At 52.8% G+C, this 12,201-nt stretch overlaps 1 protein-coding gene across 2 annotated transcripts; it reads left to right on the top strand.

The window, feature by feature from the left end:
• Window positions 1-1,321: 1,321 nt before the first annotated feature.
• Window positions 1,322-5,161, top strand: LOC118651165 (phosphofurin acidic cluster sorting protein 2-like). 2 transcript variants are annotated; one of them, XM_036300051.1, is made up of 3 exons: window positions 1,322-2,115; window positions 2,351-2,357; window positions 2,681-5,161. In XM_036300051.1, exons 1-3 carry the CDS (start codon window positions 1,355-1,357, stop codon window positions 5,054-5,056), a joined length of 3,144 nt encoding a protein of 1,047 aa, XP_036155944.1. In that variant the 5' UTR covers window positions 1,322-1,354; the 3' UTR covers window positions 5,057-5,161. The 2 variants fall into 2 exon arrangements, with proteins under 2 accessions (XP_036155944.1, XP_036155943.1); XM_036300050.1 differs by lacking the exon at window positions 2,351-2,357 and having other exon boundaries at window positions 1,322-2,097; window positions 2,611-5,161.
• Window positions 5,162-12,201: the final 7,040 nt, after the last annotated feature.

The following is a 12,201-nucleotide window of genomic DNA, read 5'->3' as shown; positions in this document are numbered from 1 at the left end:
GGTTGAGCTGCAAGTTGCTCACTCCCCTAGAGTCTCATTCAACCTTCTTATGTGCCTCAGTTTCTCTCCTTGCTGACTACAACAACCAGAAGGGCTACCAGCACAGGTGGACTAAACCTCATTAGTGCTCCCCCTGAAGAGCCAGTTAGTTTAATTGCAGTTGTGTGGGAATTTCCTTATGGGGCTCCTGCATGTCATGAGGAATGACCTCTGACACATCCGCAAAGATCCTCAGTTGTCTAAGAACATCTGAGATTCATGCAGGAAGGAGGATGTGCCCCTGTATCTTCTGAGCTGAACAAGATCAGCTCTCACTTAAACAGCTAAGGTGTTTGCCCAGACTCTCAAAAGGCAAATCCTATAGAAAAGCCAGGGGGAAAAACCAGTCCCATTTTCCCTCCTGTCTCTCCATAGCCTGGGATCTATCAACTGTTAACCTTTGTTCCACCAAGAGTATTACAAAATATGGCTCCAATAAAGTCAGCAACACAAGCAAGGGAAGGTCCTGAATCCAACAGACAAGTGTCACAAGTTCACCGGCAGGCAGGGAACTGGTGCGTCAATGGACCCTTTGCTGGCTGCCAGCACCAGGTGTAGGTCTGCAGGGTGGTGCTGGGTGAGATTTTCTGGGATCCTGCTGTATTGTGCCAAGTAAATGTCCATGTAAGAAGCATTCAAAACTGTGAACAGTTGTTGAGATTTTATCTGAGCCAAATGGTCATTTGCCTTGAATCAAAACCTCAATGGATTGAAATAATGCTCTGGAGAATGGCAGTTGTCACCTTATTTTAGATATTCCGGTCAGAAGTGGCGATGTATGTGAGTTGCATGAAATCCATTGGTGATAGAGTGGATGAAAAGTGAAATGACAGACACATACTTCTTTCCCATAGGGGGATATAGGACAGAACAGCCAACAATGAACTCAATAACAATGAGGGGATTTGTGGTCTCCACAGAGCACAGAGTATCCAAAAAAAAGGAAAATTCCTTTGACGTTCCAAAGCTATGTTCTTGTAGATTCCAAAAGACAGTAGACAGTCTCAGTTAAGGTAAATAATGACCTTTTTTGCAGAAGATTCCAACCTAGGACCCAGCGACCCACCGTAAACAGCTTTTAGTTAAAACGTTTTAATTTCAAAGCATCTTTGTGATAACTTTAGGTCTCTGAGGTTAAAAGACCATCACCCAGGCCTTCCCTGACCTAATCACAGATTAGCGAGTGGCCACTTTTTGTGTGGCCACACTCTCCTTCGATCACTCATGCCCCACTTCTTGCCACCAATCATGTCCCTCCTCTGTCCCACCACAGGAGAAAAAACCACCAACCCTGAGTAGGAAAAGGTCCGGTAGGATGCCAGCAGCTGCAGCTTCCTCACGAACTGTGGGCCTGGCCAGCACGTCCACGGTGCTCAAAACACAGGTCCCCCAGAACCTGTTCGCCACCTGGGAGGTGGACTGCTCCAGCCCCAGCTGCGTGCCCAGGTGGTGTAGTCTCACTGTAACGAAGCTAGTGATCTTCAAGAAGCTGGCCAAGGACCTCAACTCCGTGGTAATTTCCGTGAGGATGCGGGACTCCAAGGGCATCCTGAGGTCCCAAGAGATTGTGCTGCCCCGCAGTAGACCAGTGCAGACCAACCTGGCGCTCACCTTCTCCCTGCAGTACAACCACTTCCTCAAGGGAGAAGGTAACAAGCTCCTGATCATGCTGGAGCAGAGGAAATGCTCTAAGAACACAAACGTCCTGGGCTACAAGACACTGGCCTCTGGCGCCATCCACATGGCTGACGTCATGCAGCGAAACCCCAGGTGTGGCCAGATGGTGAGCCTCTCTCGCAGCATCAAGGAATCCTCCACTACGGTGGCCGAGATCTGGATCTCCTCCCTGTGCAGTGAGCCCATGGAACACGAGGACAGTGCCATGCAGGTCAGCCCTAAGGCCAAGTCGGCAGGTAACTACGAGGGGCAGGATGAGCTGCAGGCCAGCGGCAGGGGAAAGCACAGACAGGACCTGGACAAGGATGCCTTGGAGAAGGGGGAGCCAAAGAAGCAGCGGCCATCAATACGAGGAAACCTGAAGCAGAAAGTCCTGGCGCTGTTTCACAGGTCCAAAGTGTCAGAGAGGGACCTTCGGTCTGACATGATGGGGAAACGCAGGAAAAGTGACCCATACCTGGAGGATGATGAGAGCGTCCTCAGCACCCCCAGGCCCAAACTCAGGCCATACTTGGATGGCCTGTCAGACTCCAGTTTGCAGACAGAGATGTGGAGCAGCCACAGTGACAGGACCCAAACAGAGCCTCTGAGTCTGCCCCACATGCCCGAGAATTCGTGGGCCCTGGGAGGCAAGCAGCCAAGTGAGAGGGACAATGGATTTGTGGCCCACAGCACACCCACCAGCAAGGTGGACAACATCCAGATGTCCTCCCTGTCCATGCCGCCCATCGACCAGGAGGACAGCGCCAGGCAAGCCAGTCCCGAGGCTGAGTCCTCGGACAACTACTCTGAGTGCATGTGTGAGAGCTTCTTCTCGCAGCGGGAGGCCAGCTACCACACCGCTGACCAGGAGGAGGGTGACTGTCATGAGGGGACTCTCATATTCACAAGGAGCACCCTGACCACGCAACAGAACTACCACCAGAAAGTCCTGTTATGGCTGCGCACAGTCCAAGGTTCGGAGGAGGTCCTGGACCCTGAGCAGGACCATGGGGAGCATGTCCCAGAGGTGGAGGAGGACCTGGACCTCCTGTATGACATGCTGCCGAACCCCAGTGACAGTGGCACAGACACTGAGGACGATGGCAGCGTCCTCAGCATCCCCATACCTAAGCTTCGGCCATACTTTGAAGGCCTGTCTAGCGGCCCAGACATGAAGGACAATCACAGTGTCCTCAGCAGCCCCAGTCCCAAGCTCAGGCCATACATGGAAGGCCTGTCAGACTCCAGCTTGCCGATGGAGATGCGGGGCCTCCACAGCACCAGGATCCAAAAGGAGCCTCTGAGTCTGGCCCACCTGCCTGAGAACGCGAGGGCCCCGGGAGGCAAGCAGCCAAGCCACAGTGACTCCCAACTTGTGGCCTACAGCACACCCACCACGAAGATTCGAATGGCCTCCCTGTACCGCCAGCATATCGATCAGGAGGCCACTGCCATGCCGGACAGCACTAAGGCCCAAACCTCACATAACGACCTCGCCAGCACATCTGAGAGCTGCTTCTTTGAGCAGGCGGCCAGCCACAATGCCGTCCACAGGCAGTCCCAGGAGAATAACTTGGACAAAGGGAATCTGATAGTAAGAAGGAGGTGCATGACCAGGCAACAGAATTACCACCAGAAAGCCGTGGCATCTATGCTCATGGCCCAAGTGTCGGAGAAGGTCGTATCCTCAGAACAGGCCCTTGTGAGGCATGTCCCCAAAGTGGAGAAGGCTCTGGACCATCGGTATGACATTGTGTTGAGCTCTTGTGACAGTAGCCTAGACATGGAGGATGATATCAGTGTCCCCAGCACCCCAAAGCCCAAACTCAGGCGATACTTTGACAGCATGTCAAGTGATAGTGGCTCTGACTCAATGGCCCACAGAATTCGCTCCCCTGGGAAGCAGCTGGCACAGCTGGAGGACAACCAGGAGGCAGGGTCCTCTGCCCAGCGTTGGTTCACCAAGAAGCTGCCATCCATAGTGCGCTTCACCAAGTCTCTAGTCATGCCCTCCAGCAGGTCCAAGAGGAAGCAGGCTGGCCACCGGGGCTGCAACACAGCCCTGAATGAGTGGGTCAACAGACTGGACAAGGAGAGCCCAGACCTGCAGAGCCAGTGGCAGATCCCCAGGAAGCCCGTGTGTGACCAGCTCAACAACATCCTCATTTCCCAGGACAAGATGCCCGAGAACATCATCCTGGTCAACACCTGCGACTGGAAGGGCCAGTTACTTTCGGACATCCTGCAGGGGCACACGCTGCCCGTGGTGTGCACTTGCTCCACAGATGACGTCCAGGAGGCCTTCAGCATCATCGTCTCACACATGCAGAGATACTGCAACTGCAATTCCCAGGCCCTGACGCCTGTGAAGATGGCGGTGGCAGGGGCACAGCCCTACTTCAGCGCTGTGCTGCGGGTCTTCGTGAGGCAGCTGTCCCAGCAGCCACCCCAATGGCTAGACTACATGCGCTTCCTGGTCATCCCGCTGGGTCCCCACCCCTTGGCCAGCTACCTGGGTTCCATGGATTGTCGCTACAAGAACTTCTTCCAGGACCTGTACTGGCGGGACATGTTCAACAACCTGGAGTCTGAGAACACCTTGCAGGACACACAGGACGTTGTGTCGAGAATCTCTGAGTATGTTGCGGGGGCCAACTGTGTCTACCTGCTGCCCATTGCTGAGGCCATTCTCATGTCCAAGCAGCAGCGCCCCAATGAAAAGTCCACACAGCTCATCCCCTTTGTGGGGGCAGTGAAGGTTGGAAGAGTGGAACCATCTGCAGCCATGTCAGGAGGCTCAGATGATGTAGTCACCTCATGCTCCGGTGAGCTTCTGTCCCCTACCGGGAAGGCCTCACCCAACACACTCTCCCCCCCATCAATGAGTGGGGGCCTGTCCTCCACCAGCCAGAGTGTCCATGCACAGATGATGGAGCTGCAGGTGGATTACTGGACAGCAGTCCAGCCAATAGATACGAAGAGAGTCGCAGAGAAGAAACAGCTGCCTACCACCAAAAACACACTCAAGTGCTTCTTCCAGTCTGTCCAGGTCAGCAGGCTGCCCCGCAGTGGTGAGGGCACAGCAACACCTGCCATGTCCATGACTGTGGTCACCAAGGAGAGAAAAAAGAAGGCGCCCAAGAAAACCACGGACGAGGATGTGGAGTCCCAAAGCCAGTGCATCCAGGGCATTGGTCGCCTGGTTTGCAGGGCCAAGCACCAGCAGAGCATGCTGCCGGTCGTCATCGATGGCGTGGAGTGGAAGGACGTGGCGTTTTTCCAGTTGTCAGCCCAGTGGTCCTCCCACGTCAAGCACTTCCCCATCTGCATCTTCGGACACAATAATCCCACCTTCTAGCCCTGCCCCTCCCCCTGCCCTTCACTCTGCCTTGGCCAAGACCAGAAGGACCCAGCTGCTTTTCTGTGAACAGTTCAGTTTACTACAGACACAGACCCTGGGAACCCAAAGAGAATGTGCTCACAGCCTGGAACCTAAGGGGGTTGCCCCTCACTGGGAGCTCCTCACTGCTCTCTTTAGTAACCAGAATGCTCTGGCGGGTGGGAGTCAGGAGGCCAGTGTTGAGCTGGAGTATCATGGAAGATGTGTGTTGGCCTCAGGATGCCCAACATTCTCAGTGAGAAGGGTTCTGGCCTTGAAGACCTACCCTACCTAAAAGCCAGGACTCTGCTTCCTGGGAGCCAGCTCCAGCCTGTGCCCAGACTCAGAGCTGGGTAGCCAGAGGTCAAGGGCTAGCCTCTGATTGCAGCATTCTGAACAGAACATGGAGGCCAGTAAGCCCAGTCCTGGGATCCAGCTGCCAACCAACCAACTGGTCCAGCACCACCTACTCAGGGTTACCAGTTAACTTCAGCCTCATAGGGAAAAATAAAATAGACCTTTATGGTGCATATCGCCCTGGCACACTGGCTAGACAAAGTGGTCGATTACCTGAGCAGGGAACCCACCTTCGTTCCTGTCTATTACTACAGAACATTTGCTACCACCCAACAGCTGTGGGACCAATTATTTACCAGGTGAGCCCCTCCCCCTCCAGAGCACATGCTCACCAGGCCACCTGTTGGCTGTTTGCCTTCAGATCACTGCAACTCTCTGAGTGTTTGTTCCTCTGAAACCTCAGTGAACCCAGGAGCAAGCTCATAGGGTTATTGTAGGGACTCCCTGGGTTCCTCCCTGGTAAGTGTTCTCTGGGAGCCTAGACAGTGGAGAGGTCTGCTCGAGGGGCTGTGATTGAACCAACTGGTCATTTTCTCTTTCTGTTGAAGAAGCCACTGCCAAATTGTGATTCTCTTTGGGGCCTTGGGTTTAGCTCTTTTCTAATATTACAAAGAGATTGGAGATACTATTAGGGGTCTCTGTCCCAGGTGAATCCAGATTAGAGATGCCAGGGGTGAGCAGTGGCGCCCAGGGTCACTCAGCAATCTGAGATGGGGCTGGTTGGGGCTCATTCAATCAGCAAATATATTAGAAGCCCTGCCAGGTACAGAAATGTTTCTAGGCACTGACCATAACCCAGTGCTCAGAGCAGACCCCTAGCCTGCACTCCAGAGCTTCCTTCTGGGAGGGAGCGATTCAGTCCCACTAGGCAGCACAGGCTCATAGTGTCCACAGAACACCTGATGTGACGTCCTCCTGGCCTCCTCTCCCTATGGCTGCATCTTCGCGTATTGTGAAGAGGATGGTAAACCTCTGTTCAGCAGAAAACGTGAGTCAGTTTTGCTTCAGATCCATGAGGGGAGTATGGAGACTGTGAATTCAAGGTGTTGGCAAAACCATGGATCCCACTCATGGTGGGATTTCTGCAAGAGGCAGAGGTCGGAGGGCTTCCCTAGAAAAAAAGACATGAGTCAGAGAGCTGTGCAAGTGGATATGGGTGGTGTGGGCGAGTGGGAAGGTCAGTGGACAGACAGCCCTCAGACAATTCATAGCCTTCCACTCCTAATTCTAGCCCAGTCTGCACCCCTATCCCGGGACCTTGCTCCCTAATCTGGTAGAACCTCCGCAGTGGCAGCTTGGTGTACACCGCCCTGTGGGAGTTGAGTTTCAGTGGGAGGCAAAGAACCACACAGGACAGCTAGTCAGTTAGGCAGCATGTAGATGCAGGAGCCAAAGTTTGAGGTGATAGGAAGGCCCTGGGGTTCGTTTGTTTGCTCATTGGTCAGTATTCCTGAAGCACCTACTCTGTGCCAATGAGTGACATGAACAGGGTGGACACCAGCCCTCTCAGTCCTAATGGGAGGGAACAGGGACACTGAGAGAACATGTCAGATTCCCCTGAAGAAGGGGACAGGTGGTTCCCTCATTGATCCAGAGCTGTCAGGTAGGAGGGCTTTCTGCCAACCATTCCTGGGTGACCAGGCCCATCTCTGCCAGGACTGCCAGACTGAAGGTGGACAAGGAGTAGGTCTGGCTTCTGGATGGGCAGGAGCAGCAGGCACAGGACCCCAGGCTCTCTGAGTGGTGCTCTGAGAGGGCCGTGTGGAAGGGAAAGGCAGGCCTCACATTCTGCTGCTCACCTATCTCTCTCCCCAGGGCCATTTCCTACATCCTGAGCATCGGGCTGGACCAGCACCGCCAGAATTTCCCAGCCTGATGATGCTGTTGGCTTCCATACAGCTCAACTTTCCAGTCTCCTACCTGCCAAAGCAGGCCCAGTGCCTCCATTCACAGCGGGAGCACCTGAGCCCACTGAGGCCAAGACAGGAAGAGGAGGCCTCCGGGGGTGGTGTGGGTGAGTGTGCCTTTGGAAGGCACACAAAAGGCAGTGAGGGTGGTAACATGTCCTCTTCTTACATCTACAGAACCAGCTCCAGAGCAACATCAGGAAAACCCTCAAGAGGCAACGCCACCCTAGTAGCCTCTCCAGAGCCAGAGCCGGATCCAGGCCCAGCTTTCACTGAACTTCAAGAGGCAGAAGAACCACCTGCAGCATCGGAGCAACTCACCCCAGTTCCTGTGCGGCCTGTGGTGCCAGATCCTAGGCCACAGCGCATGTCAGCTGCCACAGCAGAGAGGGCACCCTCCTGACCCCATTTAGACACAGTGTTAAATGTTTAATATTCTTCTTACATATGTTTATAATTTTATTATATTTTTATATTTAATAACATACAGTGTACCGTAGAGAAAATATATGAAATACTCCTAAACAGAAACTTAATTTAGAGTCTATAAAATTTAACCCTAAAAACCCTCAAAGCTTTGAGCAAGTCTGTTTTTCTGGACCCTGACCCACCCAGGGAGATCTGCCCTCACCTTCTCCACCTGCCCTTCCTGGAGCCAGGACTCTGCTTCCCATGGAGCTGGCTCCACCCTGTGCCCAGACACAGTGCTGACCTCCCATTGGGGGCATCCTAAGCCCAACATGGAGGCCTGTCAGCTCACCCCTGGGCCTCCATGTTGTCCCCAACACCACTCACTCAGGCTTCCAAATAAGCTTGACCTTCACAGGGGAAAAAAAAATAATAATAATTAAAAATAAAAATGGACATGTAAGGTGCAGACCTCCCAGGAACATTTAATGGAAAAACTGGTCAAATACTTGGTGCCCAGCTTCCTGGGCATGGTCCCCACCTTGGTCCACACCCACCCTTCTGTGTTAATACAGAACTTTTGGGACTCACCAACGTGTGTGGGACCAGCCATGGACCAGGTGAGCCCTGCCCCTCCACAGCACAGTGGTCACTCAGCCACCTGCTTGCTGTGAGTCTCCAGATCCCTGCATGTCCCTGAGTGTTTGTTTCTCTGAACATGGGGAGAGCCTAGGCCCAGCTTCATAGGGTTATTGTAGGGACTTGGGGCGGCGGGAGGGGGGTTCCTCCCAGGAAAAGGCTCGCTGGGAGCCTGGACTCTGGAGAGCTGTGCTGGAGGAGCTGTGGTTGTTCCAATTGGCCATTTTCTCTTCTTTTAAAGAAACTTGTGCCTTATTTGTGATTCTCCTCAGGACTTAGGCTAAGCTATTTTCTCTTTTGATAAAGACGTTGGAGATTCCATTAGGGGTCTCTGTCCTGGGTGAAGCCAGATCAGAAATCCCAGGGCTGAGCAGGGGGACCCCAGGCTCACCCAGCCTTCTGAGATGGGGGTGGTTTGGGCTCATTCATTCAGCAAAGGCCCTGACCACAGGACTGCACTCCAGTGCTTCCTTCTAGTCAGGAGTGATTTCAGTCACACTGGGCTGCACAGACAGGTAGCATCCACAGTACACCCCATATGACTTCTTCCTCAAAGTATCGCTGATCTACACATACTGTGAAGCAGAAAGTGGATCTCTAGACCAGCAGAAAAAGTGACTGGGCTTTGGATCAGAGCCTTAAGGGGAGTATGGGACTGTGAGTTGGAGAAGCTGGCAACACCCTGGATCTCATGCCTTGTGAGATTTCTGCCAGAGGGCAGAGGTCTGAGGGCTTCTGCTAGAAAAAAGGGAGGGAGTCAGAGAGCTGTGCATGTGGATTGGGTGGTGTGGGTGAGTGGGGATCAGGCTGGCCCACACAGAAAAGAGCTCCCAGAGGCTGAGCTTAGGGCAGGAGCACAGAGCCACTCAGGTCATTGCCCAGGGCCTGCAGTCTGGAGGGCTTCCTGGGGTGGGGCCTTGAACTGGGACTTCAGTGATGGAGATGGGAGGTTTCTTTCTTGTAAGGCACACAAAAGGCAGTCATGGTGGTAACATGTTCTCTTCCTGGATCTACAGAAGCAACTCCAGAGCAAGATGAAGAAACACCTAAAGCGGCAACGCCTACTCTGGTGCCCTCTCCAGAGCCAGAGCAGGCTCCAGGCACAGCCGTCACTGAACTTCCAGATGTGGACCCACCTGCAGCTTGTGAGCAACGCACCTCAGCTCCTTTGGAACCTGTGGTCTTAGATCCTGGGCCACAGCGTGTGTCAGCTGCCACAACAGAGAGGGCTCCCTCCCCTCATTTTTATTAAGTTTTAAAACATTTGTGTTCATCAGATATATGTTTATAACTTTGTGTATTTTTTCATACTATTCAGTAACATTCAGTCTAATTAAAGAAAATGTAATGAAATACTCAAATATAAATTTAATTTAGATTCCATAAAATTTAACTCTACAATCCTTCAGAGCCTTGAGCAAGTCTGTTTCTTCTAGGCCTGCGTCGTGTTACTATGAGTCATAGGTTGGGAAGAATGAGTCTCTCAGGAGCCATCTGCTCTAAGGATGTGATGTACTTGAGGCCCAGGACAATGGGACTTTGGGGGAAATTGACCCACCAGCATTGGGGCAGGGACCCTTGATGTCAGGGCTGCAAACCCACATTTTGTTTGACTTCATCTCCCACCAGCACATGGACAAAGCCTGGCCTTAAGCGCCCCCTGGCGTCCACGTTGCAGAATGCTGTAGGGTTTAACCAGCAGAGAGCAGTTCCTGAACCCTGACTGCCACCTGCACCTGGACAGAAAGTCCACCCTGCTCCACGGGCACTGAACAGCTTTCTGAGCATCTCCTCTGTCGGCCCACAGCACTGAAGAGGGGACAGGGAATGTCCCAGGGCCCGGGGTCCCCACTCATCTCCTCCACAGGCACCGCTTCGAAATTTCCTCTGGGGTCAGAGCCTCTGTCTGCCCTCAGACCCTAGGCTCTGGTTCAGCTGGGCTTTTTCCTGAGGCTCTTCTGTCTCTCCAGAGCCCAGCAGCCATTCTTTCTCATGCCCCAAGGCTGAACAAGGTTGTGGAGACAGCCTGGCTTCTCCTTTTCCATCAGTCCTCCTCAGTGCTCTGAACCACCCTGGTGAGGATGGACTAGCAGCCTTGTATAGCACCCCGCCATGGCACAAGCTACACTGACTCAGGACAAATGGGCGCTCACTGGGGACCACACCCAGGGTCCCTGCTCTCAAGGAGATCAGCCCTATTGGTTGACACAGAGAGAAAGGAAATCTGAATGGAGTCTGATGAGACCTCCCACTGACCCCTGAGGACCATAAGCACTGAGAACGTGAGCACATCGCTGTGACATTGCACAGGCTCTCCTTAGGATGTGATTTCTAAACCAGAAAGATGAATAAGTACCTGTCTACCCTCTTCATCCTGATTTCACAATGGCAGCCGATGAAGGCTTGTGAAATTAAATGAGGTCTGGAAATCAGGGGGCAGGTCTACCTTAGAGGTCTATGGTGACGGCAGTGCACTTGCACACACTTGCAGTGGGCCTGGAGGGGCAGCCGCCTGCCTTGCATGGAGCGTCTCCTTACCTTGGAAGCTCAGAACTGTGGTCTCAACAGAAGCTGTTTCCTATTTCAAATTATACTTTTCAGTTTGGCTCTACTTAGCAGGGTCCTTTCTAAGTTTCATAGCCATCCTCCAAACTGGAGGCAGAGGGTGTTAGAAATGAGGGCTGGGTGCTGGAGGGAACTGGGAGGAGAAAAACCAGGGAGATAGGAGGACAGGCCCAGGGCCTGGTGTGGGACAACTGTGCTAGTGACCTATTGCTGAGTGTTACCCCACACTAGAGACTTAACCAACACACACTTATTAGCTCACACGTCTGTGACGAGGAATCCCGCAGGGCTCAGCTGGGACTTCTGTGGTCTCACCTGAGGCAGGATCTGTGTCACTGTGGGTCTGAAGTCACTTGGGGGTCTTTGGGATTCAGTTTGGATGGAAGGCTTGACTTCCTCTCTATCTGTTGGTCTCATTCAGTGCTAGGTCATGTGGGTCTCTCCAGATAGCAACTCACAGGACAGAGGCTTATTCCTCAGTGTGGAGAGAGAGAGAGAGACAGAGAGAGAGAGAGAGAGAGAGAGAGAGAGAGAGAGAGAGAGAGAGACCAGATCAGAGTGAGCAAGTGGGCAAGCAGCAACTTTTTAAAAACTTTTCAGGGTGGGAAGAGACCAACCAAAGAACTTGTACGCATATGTGCATAACCCAGGGGCACAGAGAGTAGGGTGGTGAGGGCCTATTGTCTTCACCAATAGGGTGTGGGGCAGGGATTGGATAGAAGTGGTCAATTGGGAAAAAAGGGGACATATGTAACACTTTCAACAATAAAGATTAAAAAAATAAATAAAATGAATTTGCTTTAAAATTGTTATTTTTCCCCCCCAAAATTGACTTGAGGCAGAGAGAGGGAGAGGGGGGGAGAGAGAGAGAGAGACATCAATGTGTGAGAGAAGCATCAATTGGTTGCCTCCTGTATGCACCCCGATAGGGATCAAACCCACAACCTAGTTATGTGCACTGAGAGGAACCGTACAGCAATCCTTCAGTGCACAGGATGATGCTCAACCACTCTGGCCGGGCCAGGCACGGACTTTTAGAACCTAATCATGGAGGTCATGTTGGATCCCTTTGCTGTCTTCTGTGGAGTCACTACTGACACCCACACTTACGGGGAGGGCACACATTCCCACCACACGAGGAAGGTGCAGACCATGGGGAGTCACTGAGGAGGGAACCGGTGACCCGAGAGGTCCATGCCTTGCCCAGGATCACAGACGGTCAGAATGCAGAGCCTGAGATAAACCCTG

The sequence above is a fragment of the Myotis myotis genome, unplaced genomic scaffold (genome assembly GCF_014108235.1).
Source record: "Myotis myotis isolate mMyoMyo1 unplaced genomic scaffold, mMyoMyo1.p scaffold_m19_p_3, whole genome shotgun sequence".
Classification (NCBI taxonomy): domain Eukaryota; kingdom Metazoa; phylum Chordata; class Mammalia; order Chiroptera; family Vespertilionidae; genus Myotis; species Myotis myotis.
The sequence above is the reverse complement of the archived record's forward strand: the minus strand, read 5'-3'. Positions and strand labels throughout refer to the sequence as shown.